Source organism: Lygodium microphyllum, chromosome 28 (assembly GCF_053477565.2).
Source record: "Lygodium microphyllum isolate KBCC chromosome 28, Lygodium_microphyllum_v1.1.10, whole genome shotgun sequence".
Taxonomy (NCBI): domain Eukaryota; kingdom Viridiplantae; phylum Streptophyta; class Polypodiopsida; order Schizaeales; family Lygodiaceae; genus Lygodium; species Lygodium microphyllum.
In genome coordinates, this window is record NC_141162.1 from 79,200,045 (window position 1) to 79,219,520 (window position 19,476).

The 19,476-nt window shown below is 46.5% G+C and overlaps 1 protein-coding gene across 4 annotated transcripts in view; it reads right to left on the reverse strand.

Annotated features, from left to right (window-relative positions):
* Nucleotides 1-19,476, reverse strand: part of LCBK2 (Diacylglycerol kinase family protein) — a 216,327-nt gene that overhangs the window by 110,267 nt on the left and 86,584 nt on the right. For all 4 annotated transcript variants that reach the window (XM_087670321.1, XM_087670319.1, XM_087670323.1 and 1 more), the window contains one exon: nt 19,070-19,129. In XM_087670321.1, coding sequence (XP_087526447.1) covers nt 19,070-19,129 — 60 coding nt within the window. The remainder of the gene's footprint in view (nt 1-19,069; nt 19,130-19,476) is intronic.

The window sequence follows — 19,476 nt, forward strand, 5'->3', positions numbered from 1 at the left end:
CGTCTGTTCTATGTAGGGACACAGGCCAAGCGTTATTCTGGTGTGCTCATGATTGTAGACGAAAAATATCAGCCTCTTCTTATTAAAAATGATGTGCATGGCCGCTTTGTGGTGATTGAAATTTTATTAGATCGAGAGATCTTATGGTTACTTGGCCTCTATGCTCCGAATGATCCTTTATCGCGCCGGGAACTTTGGCATACTTTGCAGACTTCTTTGTCACTTGGCAGACGGGGCCTCTTCATGGGGGATTTCAATATGTGTGTTGATTCTTCGCAGTCCACATCGGAGCATTCGATAATGGACGCGTCGGAAAGCCGCAGGTGGCATGAGTTGGCTCTTGCTGTTCTTAAGCAAGATCTCTGGTCCTGGCTGCACCCGTCTTCTACAGGGTTTACTTTCCATTCCGCTCAGTATGCAACAACATGGTCGCGGCTGGACCGCATATACATCATGCAGAATGATGATTTCCTCCCTGAGATGCTTGAAATGAAAGTGTTGCAGCAATATGCGTTGCCGGACCATTTTCCTCTGCAGCTTGAGATGCTCGCACAACCCATTGCACCTTTTAAGCAATTTCTGGAGAGGCTCCCTTTGCGTTTTAACTCGTCTTATTTGAAGCATGCAATCTTTCAAGGTTATATGCAGCAATTGATTGATAGATTCTTACTGGACTTCTCCTCTCAGGGCACTGCTTCATTTGCACGATTGCTCTCTAATGTGCAGCGGGTTGCTCGGCAGTATGGAATCCATCATGCCTCTCTTTGTCGACAGCGTCGGCAAGCAGCGGAGGACTTGCTGGCTTTGGTCCGTTCTCTGCTGGTGGACACTCCAGATGATGCATTTCTACTAGCACTGGCAATGCGTGTGGCTCATCTTATTCAAGAGTTTCAGTTGAAATCGTATCAGCAGGCCAAATTGCAGCATCTGACGGAGACTTTGCAAGATAATGCATGTCAGACTCATAAGTTCTTTCGAGCCCTCCATGCCTCTCCTGCTAGAGAGAATATGACTAGACTCCTGGATGTAGAAGGGCACCTGGTCCTTGATCCGCAGACTATTGTGCATATGTGTAGGAATTATTCATCGACCTTCTTGGTTCCACTTCTCCACCTTCAGCCCAAACTACTCAGGCCCGTTCAGTTTTTTATGACTTGGTCCGCAATCAGGTTCCGCAGGACATGCAAGCCACTATGGAGTCACATATTTGTGAGGCGGAGGTTATGGATGTTTTGTTACACTTACCCAAGGACAAAAGTCCTAGCTGGGATGGTCTCACCAATGAGTTCTTTGAGGTTTTTGCTACCCAATTGGCGAAACCATTGACGGCTTTGTTTCAGCAGGTGTGGGAAATGGGGATTATGCATTCCTTATGGAAAGAAGGACTTATTAAGCTGCTTCCAAAGGTTCCTTTGCCGTCTATGTTGAAACATTGGCGCCCAATTTCTTTAATGGGTTCTATGTACAAAATCTTTTCCAAAGTAATCGTGAATCGGCTCCACAAGCATCTCCCTGCCATTGTGCAGCCTCTTCAATATGGTTTCATTAAGGGCCGAAACATTCTGCACAATGTATTAAATGCGCAAAGAAACCTTGGCCTTTGATCGAAAAGCTCATTCGTGAAAATAGGAACAATAGAAGGGCCAAATAACTTCGAACACATTCACAACAACGCTCCAATCTACACACCCAAACATGGATAGAAACGATCAGGGTGGGTCTCCCAGCTTGCTACTGTGCAATCTAACATGAGTGGACAACCATCAAACTACCAAGGAGGAGTCCACAAACCATATCAAATTTTTGTCGTTGAGTATGATTTCATCCTTATACATAGGGCTCACCAGAAGGTTGAAGGTAAGCCTGAGTTTTCTCCTTTAGATTCGGTGCATAGAACTAATGATATTGCAGGACCTTCGAAATCTCCACTATGGACAAACCATCCACAAGTGAAACCTAGCTCGGATTACACATTACTTCCATAGTACTTCTTTTCTTCAATGCCACGTACAAACCCTATTATTTTAGATTCTGTGCCTTTGGTTGGATCAAGAGATGCTCATTAAGAAGGGACTCTTCACAATTGAGAAAGACAAGTATTTCTTCATGAACTCAAAACTAGATAAGAAGCTAAAAGAACTTGTAAGTATTTCTACCCTTCCTTTTTCTTCAAATGATTTTATTTCTCATGGTCAATATGGAGTAGGTGTATCTTCATCTAGTGCATTTCATGGACAAAAGGAATCTACGATGTTTCCCATAACAACATCCATCACAAATCCATTTGGGCTCCCGCCCATCACTCCCTCATCTTCCGCTGCACATTCCTCGACCTCAGTAAGTGCATCTATATTTCCACAACACACCACATTGAGGGATCCTCCATTAGGCATAGCCTTTAAAACTATTTCTTTCTCTTATTTGGGTGTTGTTCCTTTGATGGGAGTTCATCCTCCCACACATTTTTTCAAGTTTTTTCCCTCTTGGGCATTCTTCAAGCGTGGATCATTTGGTATTGCAATTTGCCTCTATGGCATTACCTAGTGGACCATCCGATCATTCTATAGTGCCCCAACCAACATTTGTACAAGGCTATCATGTCCTAGTGCCTCCATCTACACCTATGGTATCATATGGACCTATGTCCGTTTCAGTAGCTCTACAGCAATCAGCACTCATTGGACATCAACAACCTATTTCTCTCTATTCATCTTTACTCCCTCCTACTTCTTATCCACCACCACTACCATCTTATCCTCCATTTTATCCCATTTATCCATCTTTACAAACACCTCATGGTTCTAGTACCTCATCCTCCAAGCATGCATTTAAAGACAAGATTCGCTTCAACAGATCAAACTACACCACTTGGTCAAATTTGATGAGGCATGTCTTAGACTCTCAGAACCTATGGGATTCAGTGCAAGAGTTGGAACCTATAGGATTTAGTTCCGCACTAGTTCCATACGAGATTGTTCGCTCATGGAAGGCTCATAATGCCTCTGCTATTTTCTTGCTTATGCAAGGCTTGTTGCCTAAGTTTCACTCTCAACTTCAACATTTCGACTTAGCATCCAAGCGTTGGGCACACTTGACTGACCACTATGCGACTCGAGGTAGGACTCGTTGCATCAATTTGGGTTATGAGCTCCAAAATTTCAAAATCATTGACAAGGATGATGTGAAAGTCAACTTGGCTGAGTATCGTTGTCTCGTAGCCGAGTTCTCAATCACTGGGGTTCCTAAGTCCTCTGATGATCAGGTTACCCTATTCCTTAACAAGCTGCCAAGAAAATATTTCCATTTTGTGCAATAGGTGATTTCATTGCCTCAGATGCCCACATTTTATGAGTTTGAGTGTTAGATGTTGCGGTATGTACGATTGTTCCATCAATTTCCTAACACATCCTCAATCGAGGATCGAGGGGACTCTAGTTGCATCTTCTCATAGAGCGCAACAAGGCAAGGGCACACAAAATTCAAATCAAAATCAAAATCAAAATCAAGATAAGGCTATTGAATCCCAAGGAAACAATCAATCCACACTTAAACCAACATGGCAGAATGTACCTAAAAAGAATCGATATTATCAACATTGTCAAAAGACTGGCCATTATGACGACGAGTGTCGATCTAAGGCAAGAGGCCCATAGCCCAAATCCAAAAATCAGACCCTCGCACCCCAGTTGGGTAACCCCCAACAAGGGAAGTAGCATGGTGGCAACCCTTAGGAGGGATAGTGGAGAGGCCAGACCCACACTACCACCAGTCCATCATTAGAGTGGGTGAACTACTCAACTCTAGAGGGTTTGTCTAATTGGTCAACAGAGGCCCACATCATCTCCTTAGAGACATCGGATGTGAGTCTCATTCACATCTACGAGTTGCCTCCTGATGAGGTGCTTGTAGAGGCCCACTCGTCACAACCGAGCACGTCAGTACCCGTTTGGCTTGTGGATAGTGAGCTATCCATCACACGACTCCTAGAGCGGACATTTTTATTTCCCGAGTCCCTGCAGTTGGGAGTGTCCGTGCAGGAAACAACTCCTTGGTCAAGATTTAGGCCTAAGGTCACGTCAGTTTTTCCACTAACCTGGGTCTAAATCTCACTTCGTTGAATGATATCTATCATATCCCCTGGCTTGGGGTGAACTTTTTGTCCATTCAACAGCTTTGCAAGTTGGGGAGAGCAATTTTCTTCGCAGCGACCACAACCAAGGTCCTAGACTCTCAGACTCGTTTAGTAATTGCTCGCAACAAGGCACAACCTAATGGCCTTTACCACATGGCCCACTATCTTATGCAGCCAGCTGTCGATGATTCGAAGTTCCATCACTTCCAAGCTTTAGCCACCACAAGGGAACCCATGGACTCTGAGTGTCTTTGGCATTTTTGCTTAGGACATCTTGGCTGCGACTCTCTATGAGCTATGGCGTCAAGGGTTGATTGAGGGCCTTCCACACCTCAAACTATCTCGAGAGGTCTATAAAACATGTCAGCTAGATAAGCAACATCATACACCCTTTCCTCAACAATCTATCACTTGTGTTGCGGAACCCCTTAGGCTCCTTCATGTAGATCTTTGTGGTCCCACATCCACTGCTGCCTTAAATGGCGCACTGCACTTTTTTATAGTGGATGATTTCTCCAGATACATGTGGGTGTACTTTCTCACCCACAAGTCTAATGTTTTCACTTATTTCAATGCTTGGATGTTGTGGTCCACGACCAAGCTGGTCATCATGTGGATACTATGAGGAATCATTTTGGTGGCAAGTTTACCTCTCACGAGTTTTTTGAGTTTCTATAAGAGTAGGGCATTACTCGCCAGCTCATGTCTACCAACTCCCCTGCACAGAATGGAGTCATAGAGTATAGGAACCAAATTCCTAAATATGGCACACTCTATATTGTTCGCAACAGATCTCCCTAAGCACCTTTGGGTCGAGGCTGTTAATACTTCAGTATACATCCTCAACCAATGCCCAACTACGACGGTCCCTAAAAAGACTCCATATGAGACATTCTTTGGCTCTCGGCCTGTTATTTCTTATTTCCGAGTTTTCGGTAGTCATGCTTGTATGCAAACTCGTGATAACAAGATAGAAAAGCTCACCCTCAAGCAGATCTTGTGAATTTTGTGGGCTATTGTTTGAAGCGAAAGCCTTTCGTTAGTTCGATCCTCAGACAAACAACATGATCGTTAGGAGGGATGTCGTCTTTGATGAGAGGGACATCGTGCAATCCTTTGCACTAGACTCTTTGTCCTCCCCTTTGCTCACATCCTTTGAGATCGTGCCTACTAAGCTAAGTCAACTAACCACTCCTGATCTTCTTGCAAATACAACTCCCTCACCTCCTCTACGAGACCCGTTACCTAACTAGTACCAACAAACCATGCGGGATTTAGGGATCCTTCCATTGAATCTCACTCCGAAAAGCCCTAAAAGGTCTCTCGACTCACCCCTCATGCTTTATATGCATCGTTGTTTACAGCTGATTACATTGCACATAGCTGAGCCAAAAGGCTCTCTAGGACTCTCTATGGCGTGAAGCCATAGAAAAGGAACTGGACAATATTGACCAAAATGAGACTTGGACCTTGGTGGATTGTCCTAGTCACAAGGTCATCGAAACAATGATGATATTTAGGACTAAGCTAAAGACTAATAGTACTTTACACAAATACAAAGCACAACATTGACTATGATGAAACCTTCGCACCTACTACTTGGCTAACATCATTTTGTCTGTTGGTTGTGCTCGCCACTCACCACAATTGGCCAATCTATCAAATGGACGTCAAAAGTGCCTTTCCAAATGGTTATTTAGATGGGCCGAAGCAAGCACCAAGGTCTTGGTACCACAAAATGAAGGAGTTTTTAAGAACTCATGGATACCATTCTACCCCCTATGATCCAAATCTAAATGTGCACACCACTAGCGTAGGGTCAGCTATATCATGCTTTATGTTGATAATATACTACTCATTGGCCCAAATTCTGCAACTCTCACAAAATTAAGACACAGCTTTGCACTCTGTTTGAGATGACAAACTTAGGATTATTATCTTATTTCTTGGGGATATAGATTGTTAGATCCAAGGGAAGTATCTTTCTGTCCCAGCAGAAGTACGTGCTACAACTGGTGGAATAGTATTATACTGATCAAATACGGCCCGTGGCCATGCCTCTAGATTCCACTATCAATCTATACAAGGTTACCTCAAGTCCGCATTTTGATACTCGTACCTATAAATTTGTTGTAGAAAATTTACTTTGATCGATTCATACTAGGCCAGATCTTACATTCTTAGTTAGTTTGCTTAGTCAGTATTCTAATGCACCTAGAATGTTTCACACGGTTGCTTGTCTTCGTGTGTTAAGATATTTAAGGTGTACCTATAATTTTGAAATAACTTATGGTCATGGTTTATGTTTGTAGGGGTACATTGATTCTGATTGGGTGGGTGATCCTGATACCCGGCGTTCTCACGGAGACTACCTCTACACCTTGGGCATAGCACCCATCTCTTGGACTAGCTGTAAGCAAGAGACGATGGTAACTTTCACAGCCAAGGCAGAGTATCGGAGTCTCTTCGATGGCACTACGAACACCATCTATTTGAGGAACTTGCTAGCTGTGCTTTAGTTCCCTTGTGAGTCACCTACAGTTGTCTACTACAACAACCAGAGTGCTATTATCCTTGTGGACAATCCTATCATCTCCCCTCGGACACGAGACGTAGCAGTTCATTACCATTTCACTAGAGAGCAGGTTAAGCTAGTTACCATTCACCTGGAGTTTGTGTTGTCAAGCAACAATTTTGTAGATATTTTGACCAAGGCGGTCAACTGGCCAATTCTACAATATCTTCTACCATGGATCGGTTTGGATATACCCTCATCTACTTCTTCAAATTGACAAGGAGAGGGTGCTTCCCTCTTACTTCTCCTTCTAGTTTGAGAGGGGACGGTTCCTTCTCTTAATAGTGACAATGATGATATTTACAGCTTTTTTCTTTAAGACATTTATTTCTTATGTATTATGTATTATGGACATTTATAACTTCATCCACACTGTCAAGATGCCATGATTGTAAAAGGGCGCTAGGACAATTCAACAATTCCCTTGTGAGAGCACTGTCCAAGTGACATGCATTCTACATGAGTATGAATATTTGCATTCTCCTTTGCATTACTCCATGCATCGACATTCTATTCATGTAAGCATGCATCTGTACGCATTTATCCCTTTTCAGTCACCCTTGGAGTGGTCGACTCTAGATTCACTATAATCGTGGCATTGCACATGGCAATCACCACGACGACAATCTTTCCCTATACTTGCATGCCAGCTTTGCTTGTCTCACTTACTTTCCCATCTTGTCTTTCTCTCCACATATTCTCCATATAATTGGCACACACACACCCCCTTAGGTATCCCTAAGCACTTATCCTAGTCGTGTGTGGGATTGTTTTGCTTATTGTATGAAGGTAATGGGACCATCCATCCTTATATTTATGTACTTTTGACACACCAACTCAATGGGATGAACATTGATTTCAAACATTCACTTAATGCTAAATCTTTTAAACAAATCACACCAAAAGCCCTCACAAAAAAACAAAAACTAAAAAAATCACAAAGTCCATTGCTAATTCCATCCTCCTTTGCGGGATTTGGTAGGCCCCTCGGCAATCAATGCGCACCCTTGGCCAATGCCCTATCTGTTCTTAGGTGATCACTTGAGCTCCCTTGCTAAAATAACCATCGCCTCTATAGCCTTGGTAGATCACTGGGCAACCAACATGTACTCTTTGCCCGATGCCCTGGTTGCTTTGGGGTGGGATGCCTTGGGGTAAAAGAAAATCTAAATCAATGGCTTATTTCTCATGGCTCAATTTTGGGCCTGAGAGGGGGTGTTTAGCTTAAAATGTATTAGCCTGACTTAAACAGACCCAAATTATGCTTAATTAACGAAGAAAACCTCTTATTTTAAAAAGAAGCATGATCCTAGAGAGTTATTGTGTCCCACATACAAAACCCTAATTTCCGTATCCCAAACTTTCTATAAACATGCATGGAGCCCACCACTCTCCCTTAATCTCGTTTTTATAGATTTTAGGAGCCGTATCTCTACTATCCACATCCCATTCGCGGAGGAGATCACGGTAAGAGCTTCCACCAACCACCTGCTTCCACCTAGTGCTTGATTCCAACCTTCTTCACATGTTTACTGATGTCGCCAAGTCTGTGGAGCTATCGCCTACATTAGGGTTCTGTCGCTCACAATTGGATGCTCTCACAACTTGTTGCAAATGTCACTAGAATTCTCTATCCTCTAACTGCTGCGTTTGCAATACTGGCTGCTGCCCTGACATTCTCTCACCACTATTTGCTACATTTGCATCTATCAGCTATTGTGCAGATTTCTCTCTCCTCAGATACCTACGTTTTTGTCTCTCTCTATCTTGCATTGTCGTCTACATCAAATCCAGCCTTCCTTAGCTGCATTTCTTGGTGTTCAACACTCGGAGGCTTCCTTTGCTGCGATTCAAGATCTGTTCAGAGTATGGCACACTCTACAACTCATAGCCTTTGCCTTGATCCCAAAGACACGAGAGTTCGAGGTTCAATATCAGTGCATGGTATGTTTGCTGCATGAACATTGTATATTCATTATCCATTTACTTTATTATTCATTGTGTTCACTATCTCTCAGTTACCCTAACCCTAACCCTAACTATATTCTGAGTTTATCAATCGATTGGCTTCATGCTTTTTACATTTAGGTTAGCCATGACTTTGTCAAAGCATGACAATTAATGTTAAAACTTAGAAAAAACTGAAGTTCAAATCACGATCAATATTAATACTTGTTTTAAGAAACTCACAATTTAAAACACTCATAGAAGCCATCATGGTTCTTAACATTGTGGAAGTGCACTGCACTAATCTAAGATCTTTCATATCACCTCAAGTTATATTTTTTCTAATCCCAAACATGTTGGTGTATGATACATGTAACTTGACACTAAGGCCCCCATGAGCAAGAAGCCAAACGAAATACGACACTCTCCTTGACCACCAACTATCCTCCAAGCATCGCCAGAAGATCCAACGAAAAAAACCTATGATGCTATGCTCTGCCCAATGTCTATTGCATGAGGGTGCCCAATCCATATCCTCCTGCATCAGAACATGTTTGTCAATCCTGGCTATATAAAAAAAAACACAATACAGCTGCCCGACAACTGTCATAGCTGGCCAGAGCCACTCTTCTAGATCCCACTCAATCCATCATGTATACAAACCTCTCAAGGAGGTCTAGGGGGAATGGGGGCAAGAAGCCATGGAGTGGGGGTGTATCACCATCTGGGGCTGCCCGCCTGCATCATGAAGAACAAGTCATCACCACCCCAAATGAGCAGAAAGTGAAGATGGTCGGAGCTCCTGACGAGGTCGAGACTCATCCTGCACCTAGTCCCAACGGCCGCGGAGCGTGTGGATGATGGAGGTCCAAAGCTCTGCCAAAGTCGCATATACTAAAAGGCACTACCCGCCAAAAACAACCTGACAGCATACCTTCCAAATGTGCCATCCTGTAAGACTCCCTATGATCTCCCATACCTCTGAACGCTCTGCTGTGGGATTTAATACTTGGCGGCTGGGTAAAGCCTCCAAGCAAACCACTACACAAGACCCAACCTCGATGGGAAAAATCATGTCCTACATCCCGGCCTCATACAAAAGGTGACAGCCCTGGCTGATTGCCTGCCAACAAAAAGCACCCCACGAGATACATCCAAGGCTGGGTGCCACACAGCGGAGAATATAGCAGGCTCCACTCCACACGAGCTGTGCTGCCTTGCAAGACCAAAGGTAGTGCTTTGGAGTTTCCAAGTGTTGCTGTGGGCAACGCTTGCAACCTCCATCATGTTGCATCTGAGCCAATCAACTCATAACAACCAGACCCCCATATGCCAAAAACCAAAGGAAATACAACACCGTCCTCGGCCTCCAGCTATCCCACAGACAACGCCAAAAAGTTCGACGGAAGACATCCGTAATGCTCTGCTCCGCCTGGTATCTGCTACGCGAAGGCGCCCAATCCATGTCCTCCTACATCAGTACATATCTGCCAATCTTGGTTGTGTACTCCAAGAACCTCAATGGCTTCTTGGTAACTGCAGTGGCCGGCCATAGCCACTCTCCAAGGTCCCACTCCAGCTCAATAAGTGGCCTACTCTCCCATATCCAAAGCTGCCACTCCTGAAACTCCTCCCAGGGCACATAAGGGTCCAGTTGCCAAGTCTTCCCCTGGAGTCCAACCACACAAATCCTCCTCCAAGGAAGGACAACAATCTCCTCATCCTGCTGCCCTCTGTCAAGAACCAACCGCCCCCCATCCTGCGCACGATGAAAAAAGTCCCGTAGGGGGCACCACCCACTCTACCTACCACCTCTAAGGGGATACTTGCCGGTGAGAATCTAGCAGCCCACACTTCACCAAGCTCCACTCGCTCTCGAATCGGCGGATCTAGCCACTCCTGACGGGGATCGTTGAGTCAATCTCCCTCCTCCTCACCTTAGCTCCTCGCTGACAACCTAATGCCCGCTACAACACCTCCTAATCTGCCATCCTGTACACCTTTCGCCACATCTTGGTAGTACGAGCCTCTTAGCCAACCCATTGGATGTGCGAGGACTCAACAATCTATATCCCGTCCCGATCTCTAACTTAGGGATTCCACACCACCGACTGGTGGTCTATCTTCTCCTAACATCCTAGGAGCCTATGAACTAGGGCCTTGCGAAGGCCGTGCCACACTCGAAGTAAGCTACGAACAAAGGAAGATCTAGGTGGCATGATCTGGGCACTCGTGAAGATCCATCTCAAGGATGGCCTCCATCCACCGCAAGCCTTGGTCTGCACTCCTAGAGACCCTCCTACAGAAGGACTTTCCAAGTCTGCCACCTAGTGTGAGACCACGGACCACTAGCTTGCCCAAAAGGACCAGGCTCTGGAACTCTAGGTCGATGATCCCAAGCCCTCCCTCAAACTGATACCGGATGATGGTCACCCATGCCACCTTGGCCCGGAAATCCCTGGAACCGTCTGAGCCAGCCCAAAGAAAATTCCGTACTAGGCGGCGAAGCTGAACCACACAAGATGAGGAGCACCAACAAGAGGCGATGTACCAAGGCGTCGCTAGGAGGACCTGATTGACCATGAGGGCTCAGCCTGCTAAGGAAAGGCGGACTGTGCTTCAATAGGCCAGCTTCTACCTGATAGAGTCAAGAGCTCGAAAAATTGCTCGGCATGAGTGATTTTGAGTCCCACCTGGAACCCTAGATATCGAATGGTCTGTCTCCTACTCACCCATCTGAATCCCAAGTGGACACCCCACTCCATGCTAGAGTCTACAGTGCAAAATACCTCCAGAGCTAGTCTCACTCTCTCATACATCAACTCATCATCCTCTACATAAAGAGCAGTATCATTTGCATACTATCAGTCCAGCCGCTCAATCTCCTCTCTCACTGAAAGTCGAAGGCCATCTAGTCTGCTCACACATGAGCAATGGAAGTAGGACATTGCCTCCGCAAAGAGCAAGAAAGAATACGAGGCAAGAGAGCAGCCTTGTCGGACAGATCTCTCTAGCTAAAACTCCTCCCCCCTCATGCCACCAATGAGAACCCTGCTAGTAGTCGATCTGTAAAGTGCACAAACCCCACTGATCCATGCCTCAAGAAAGCCCAACCTCACCATGATGGCCTCTAAGAAGTCCCACTCAACCATGTCATAGGCCTTCTCAAAATCCAAGAGGAGTACTACCAACCCTAACCACTGTGTTGAGCCCACTCAACCACCTTGAAGAAAGTGAAGACATTGTCTAGGATGCTCCTATCATGAACAAAACCTATCTGGGTGTCACGAATGATGTCTGGAAATACGGGGCGGAGCCGACTACCTATCATCTTGGTCAGTGCATGATAGGCCACTCATAACAAGATGCGGAGTCAACTACCGATCATCTTGGTCAGTGCTTGATAGGCCACTCACAACAAGGTGATCGGTCTCCATTGGGGCAGCTCCAACCGGTCTCCCCCTTTGGAGAGGAGTCTGATAAGACCTGCTGATAAACTCCCTAGCATCCGTCCTAAGCTGAAAATCTCCTAAAAGGCCAATAGTAGGGGGTCCTTCACCACCTCCCAATAGATAGTGAAGAAGGCCTTAGAAAGATCATCCTCTCCCGAGCATTTCTCCCCCTCCTATGCATGGAAGGCCTCAACTAGCTCCTTATCTGTGAAGGGGTCTAGGAGGGAATGTCCCATCTCCTCTATGACAAGGGACGGAATGCAATCCCAAACCTGCTATCTACAATGTTGTACTCTAGCTGAGATTGCCTCTTGCTGAAAAAGCTGTCTGTAGAAGTCACTGGCAATCTCCATCACCTCATCTAGGCTAGAGCGAATCCTCTTGTACTAATCACGAAGGCTGCAAATCTGATCTCCTAAGGTGTGAGGCTAATGCACCTGAAAAAACTCCTTTCACATCGTGTCCCCCTTCCGCACCCGAAAGGCTGCTGAGGTACAGAAGGAGAACTCGAAGCGCATGTCCCCAAGACCGGCGAGGCATGCCCGTGCGCGCACCTCTTGCTTATGGAGAGTGGGATTCCCTGGTGCCTCTTGGAGAAGTCTCTGAGTGGCTGCTAGGTCTTGGCAGAGTGCTCTCTCCTCCTCCCAACACTGCTGCCTAGCCTATAACGCTTTCTCCTAGCAGATCCTACTCGAGTCGGCTAAGACCTCTGCAACCTCCTCTACGATTTGGTCCACCCTAGCCCACTCTCTAGTCTAGAGCTGCTCAATCTACCTCCTCCCTCTTGTAGATCAAGTTAGGGATTTGACAAGATTGCATGTCAAGGGCTGAAGCAAGAGCATCAAGTGTGAGGAGAATGAGGTAGTGATCAGACAAAGTGGAGCCAGCCAACTACCCTACCTGACCTCCTCGAGAGCACCCCCACTCTCCCACATAGAACCGGTCCAACCACTCCAAAAGAGCTCGCCCAGTCACCTGTATCCCCAAGAGAAGTGCAACCACCTTTCCCTCCTGTGAAAAGTTGGGTTCTGCCAAGCATCACGTGCTCCTACTGCGAGGAGCAACACCATCCATGCCTCTTGCTCCTCCCTTGCAATACCTTGGTAATCTCTGCCTCTCTCCTACTGGTCCTCTAAGACCTCCAAGTTGTTGAAGTCTCCTCCAACAATCCAAGAGACCACCTCTATAAGTCCAACAACAATCTCCATCCAGAACCTATTGCGTGCCCTAACCTCAATAGGAGCATAAACATTCAGGACTCCAAGGCATGAGTCCCCTAAATCCAATTTGCTCCATATGACCCTCCCTACCACAATCATCCCGTGGTCTCACACACAGGCGGTAAGGCTCGAGTCAATAGAGGTGCATACGCCTCCACTCCTGCCGTGGGCACCGATGGTGTACTCCTAGTAGGTGTGTAAGCTGCCTGGAAGTACCTTCCCTACCAAAAGGGCCTGGGCAGGGGTGAGCTTGTGCTCCTAAAGAAGTAAGATGTCAATCCGTCCGGCAACGGCAAGCAGCAACTCCTGCTGAAGAATCAACTTCCTAGAACCACGTGCCTCACTGTAGTGGAGGCTATTCACAATCCAGGATACTAGGTGTAAACTTATAGGGACGCCTGTGACTAACTGAACAAGCATCTATTTGGTGTGGAAGCTGTTGATGAAGATACGAGCTACGGGGCATGACAATGCACTTTGCCACAAGCCAGGAAGGTAAACTCCATTCCCCCATGGTGGCTCTCAGGCAGACCATGGGGGTAATAGATGCTCCACGCGGTACCACCAGGGTGTCTATCAACCAGGCTGAGAGGTGTGAACCTATACACTAGTAGAAGCAAGCGGCCTGTGCAAGAGGCCACTCGATCACATCCATCAGTGAACTCTGCTATGGAGGGGCTCCCATGGTGGCTCTCAGGCGGACCCTGGGGGTAATAGATGCTCCAGGCAATACCACCAGGGTGTCTATCAACCACACTGAGAGGCGTGAACCTGTACACTGGTAGAAGCAAGTGGCCTGTGCAAGAGGCCACTCGATCACATCCATCGGTGAACTCCGCTATGGAGGGGCTCGAAAGATAATGCTTAGATGTGGGACCTTAGCTCCAGCCCACCAGTTAATGTCCATCATGCACCCTAGCCACTACTTGAAAAAGAGTGCTAGTCTTCCTTTTCCCATCCACTGAGATGTGGTCTACAACCTAGCCCCTCACCTCCTCCTCTATCTCTGTCATCGTCTAGTCTCCTGAATGAGAGGTCTAAAAGAAGAAAACATAGTTTGGTCCATTCAGTAGTGCTAGTAAATGGACCTTGCCGCTCCTTGACTTGCGGACCACGAAGATCTACACCTCCAGAGGTAGTGGAAACTCTCCGCTCTCCGCTCTCCGCAACTCTCAAGTAGAACCACGGACCACTACGAAAAACTCCTGTGGGAGCAATTGCGCCTGTCTAGGGGAACTGTGACGGAGGCTGGGTCAGATGAGCTAGTGGCTGTTTGGGGGGGGGGGGGGGGGGGGGGGGCGCTGATGAGGAGAAGATATGGGCATATGAGGCTCTTCACCTCTTGTGGGAAGGGGGGGATAGGTGGGTGGGGGTTGGGAGGGGGGGTGCGAGGGGGTCACATGTATTGGGTGAGAATCAGGGGGGATAATCGACGGGGCAGATATTGGGGAGGAGGAAGATTGAGGGATGGTGGGGTGATCAAAAGTATGTGGCAGGTGTGGGGGGGCCGAGTGGCCAAAGGGGAGGGGGCACTGCAAGATAGGGTCAAGAGGCAATCCATGAGGTGGGGGTGGACAGGGGGGTTGCGGGATCTCGGGTGGGGTGGGCTGTGAGGCCTTAGTGGGTGGTGGGGATGGAGGCCTGTGATCCTGGTGGGTGGGACGGGCGAAGGGCTGCTGCGGGGTGCTCTGATGGGGGGCCCCGTCGCCCGCCCTCCTGCTCTCTGCTACCATGGCTGTGTCAAAGGGACAGGCTGAGGTCCCCCCTGCCGTCTACCCCTCTATCGTCGCTGGAACCATGTAAAATCGTCAGCATCCTCTTGCGAGTCTGCCGGCTAAGCCGCCTCGGCTCCGAAATGCGTGTAATCTGTTGCCTAATGCCCAAAGTCATGGCATTGCAGCCACTGACCAGGCTGCCTTGTCACCATAACCTACTGCCTCAAAGAGTGTCTACTTGCCTCAATCTAAAGAAACTTAGGCGTGTTCTTTGTATCTTCCACAACCACCCGTACGTTCAGGACTCCTACGGCTATCACTGCGTCCGCGAAGGGGGGCGCGGGGCGGGGCGGGGCGGGGCGGGGCGGGGCGGGGCGGGTAAGAAGGGGGCAAGCACTACGGGATAGGGTCAGGAGGCAATCCATCAAGTCGGGTGGGGTGGGCTATGGCGCCTTAGTGGGTGGTGGGGGTGGAGGCCTGTGATCCTGGTGGGTGGGACGGGAGAAGGGCTGCTGCGGGGTGCTCTGATGGGGTCCCAGTCGCCCATCCTCTTGCTCTCTGCTACCATGGATGTGTCTGAGGAACAGGCTGAGGTCCCCCTTGCCGTCTACCTCTCTGTCAACGCTCGAACCATGTAAAATCGTCAGCATCCACCTGCGAGACTGCCGACTAAGCCGCCTTGGCTCCGAAACACGTGTAATCTGTTGCCTGATGCCCAAAGTCATGGCATTGCAGGCATTGGCCAAGCTGCCTTGTCACCATAACCTACTGCCTCAAAGAGTGTTTGCCTACCTCAATCTAAAGAAACTTAGGCATGTTCTTTGTATCTTCCACAACCACCCGTACCTTCGGGACTCCTGCAGCTATCACTGCGTCCGCAAAGGAGAGAGAAAGAACTATGCCGAAAAGCCATCTGAAGTCCTTCACTAGCTGACAATACTCTACCGCCAATCCAAGGAATAGAAGGGTGACCAGGTATCTAGGAAACCTATTGTGGAGAGCGAAGTCCTCAAGGAACCATATAGATGACCCCCTTCGTGGAGGCATAACGTAAGCTATCCACTAGCTCACGGGCTGCATCCACGGAGGTGAGTCAAACCATGAAGATCCCCTGACCCATGAGAACTGCCTCCGCAATCTGCGATGTGCCAATGTATAGCGTGGAGTGAAGCCAATCCCATAGCTGGGCCCTGGATGGAGAGTATCCTACGACCTGTCCAAAGATTATTGTTTCTTTCAGTTCCAGCTCTGGCATGGACAGATAAGAGCTGTTCCTCAAAAAGGATGATGCTCAAGGTGTTTGACTAGGGGGCACTTGCAAAATGCACCGGCATCTGACCAGAGGTTTCCATTGCGTGTCACTGCTGAGGACCTACTCAGCTAGCTGCTGCGATACCAGGTGGAATGTTGCTGCAGACGGAGGGAGCAATGAGAATAGGAATCACACAGCAGATTGTTAGGCTGAGTCAGGCTTCCAAGGTGCGACACAAGTCACATAGACTGTCTGACTTCTCAAACCAACATACATACAAGTCCAGCCACCAGGTCATCTCTTGGAGTCCAATGACAAAGACCTCCTCCAAGGGATAGCAAGGAGAACCACAACCTGCTGTCCTCTGTCAATAGCAAGCCAGCCACCTTCCTATACTGGGAAGAAAGTGCCTGGGGGGGCACCACTGAGTTTGCCTACCACCTGCAGGGGGAATGCCCACAGGTAAAAATTGAGTTGCCCAGTGCCCACACCTCTCCTGACTGCACTACCTCCTAGGAACTATCACTACTGGTGGCACTATCAATCCATGGCACATTAAGTGCTACACAATTTTTCAAGTTTGCTTGAACACTGTTTAATACAAAATCTAGCCCATTGTCACCAATGTGAACACAATTTCTCTACATTGGTTTTGAATTAGCTAGTTCTTTCTAGGCAGGTGAAAGTAAAGTCATTGACACATCCAAACCAAAAAGGAGATGGCTGAAATATAAGCCCCCAAGCTACTCAAGATGGTGCCCTCCTGATGCTCAAGAGATGATAAATAAGCAGGTCCTTTTAGTGTTGTGATCAAATAGCTACTGTGCCTGGTTTGAAGGATAGGATTAGGAGCTGAAGGTGTGCATAATGATGATAATTTCAGAAAAGATCACGCTGCTCATAGTTGCTGGAGATAGCATAGCATGAAGTTGTAAGCAATAAATCATCTAATAACCAGTAAAAGGATGCTGATATACTGATAGTGGAAGAGAGACGAAAGCTCATCGTGATATCTGTCACTGTTTGCATAAGTTCCTCTACAATTGCATCTCACCTGCATAAATCAAATGATAAGCACTCTCCACCAATCATCCATGTTTGCTTCATATGTGTTTTTGTTCCGAGGCCCTATGACTCCCAGTATGGATGAGAACTGACATCTCATAATCCAAAGAAGAACACTCTGCTCTTCCTCCCCCACGATGCCTCTATTTCTCTGTCCCTAATGCAGACCAGGACCATCCCCATAGAACACATCCAGCCTTATTTATCTCCAAGCTCTTTGAGGTGGCACAAAGCACGGCTAATACTTGATCAGATAACATACAGCCCAGGAAAGGGCCTACCCTTTGTCCAAATATTGGGCATTCTCTGTCCAACTTCAGGATGCCCACACACCATTATGACTGCCCTCTTATGATCAGCATGAGATAATATGTTTCCTCGGCAGATCCAAGATGCTTTGTAGTTCCTTAATACCTGCGGAAACTCATGCTAGCATATGATATAAGCAAATACATCATCTTTTTGTTTCAAGCTTGTACCTACATGCCACATATCACATGGTGTTTATATATCACAATGGGACGAGATAAGGGGAATAGAACCAAGGTTACAGGTCCTAGTCCAGAAAAATCATATTACTGAAAAGAATATGAAAGACTGCATTGAGGAATGCTCCATTAGAACTGTGAGAATCTGAAAATAAGCATCCCAAGATATCTGAATACATAACTGTAGAAAAACATTGTCATGATCAAAATTTCTTCGTTCAATGCTTCCAGATTGGTAATTACAGCTTGTATTTAGTGACCAAAGTGTCTGCAAGAAGAGTGCTACTGCTGGCCTCCATCTGTACATTCAGCTGATGCCTGCATTGTTAGTAGATCAAAGTTGCATAGGCTAGTCCCTTCTTTTGAAAGCCCCAGGTGCAGCTTGTAATTTCAAAAAGAAAGCATCCAAGGTGGACAAGTCAAGGTCGAGTTGTGCTCTTTCTAGCAGGAGAAGGAATAGGAAGGAAGCAGCAGCAGCAAGTGGCACCTGGTCAAACTTGTGCTCCTTCCAACAAGACAAGGAGCAGGAGGGAAAGGGGCAGACAGTGGGACCTAGTGTTGTGTTGATTCTCTCTTCTTGGCTTTTGTTTATTTTCAGCGCTGATGTATGTTGAAAAGGTTGAAGATGGGCTTAATCTATGTTGATAGATATAGTTGTGTAGGAGCTCAAACATTTTAAACCAAGATATGCGAATAAAGCATTAGCATGGAGAGTAAGGAACTGGCAACATCTCACAGTGAGGATCCAGAAATCAAAGACTTCAGGTGACACAAACAACCTAATCTGCCTTGCCCAACAATAAAGATTTTGTTTGTAGATCAAATAAATGGTTCTATGATTCTCCAGGGCAATGGCAATTCAGGCATGGTTCAAGAATTAAGAGTGATAGATAAGAACTTTCCGAAGCCAATGTGTATTGCAAAATATTTTGAAAGACCAAGCAGGGCACTTCCATTGTAAGCATAGATACATTAGAAAGTGCGCATATAAGCTTTCACCATTTCATTCAGGTGATTCTAGTGAAGATATCACTGTCTTACCATCTTTTAGACAAAAAAGCTGCATGAATGTAATCACCCTGTAAAAAGCTTAATATTACGCTCATTATTGAGTGCAAGAGTTCATAGTAGTGGCTATTTACAGTACAATAAATATGTCAAAGACAAGATTTGAGGAGAGGCACTTTGAATTTCAAAAAGTTTGCATAAAAGAGTTCTGATACCTCGTGAAGAGTTCCATCACCCCCAACAGCCACCACAGCAAAAGCTCCATCTTTGATTGCCTAGAAGTCAAAAGTGAGGATCAACATCTATGAGAGACCTTCCACCTAAGAAAAACGTCATCAAGAGAACGAAATGCAGACCATAAACATACTGATACGATGACAACTGAATTGTGGTACAAACACAATTTCTTCCCGAAAAGGAGTTTCTTGTATTACTCAACAACAATATTCCTACTAGGCCTTCCATGGGGATGGCTTGTATATCAAAGAAAACTTGAACTATCAAGCTCAAATTAGTGAAAGAAAAACTTAAACTATCATCTCAAAACTATTTAATCCTTTGAAACATTGCTTCAAGCTTTGGTTCACACTTCAAACGAGAGCCTGAATTCAGTTGGCCGAGT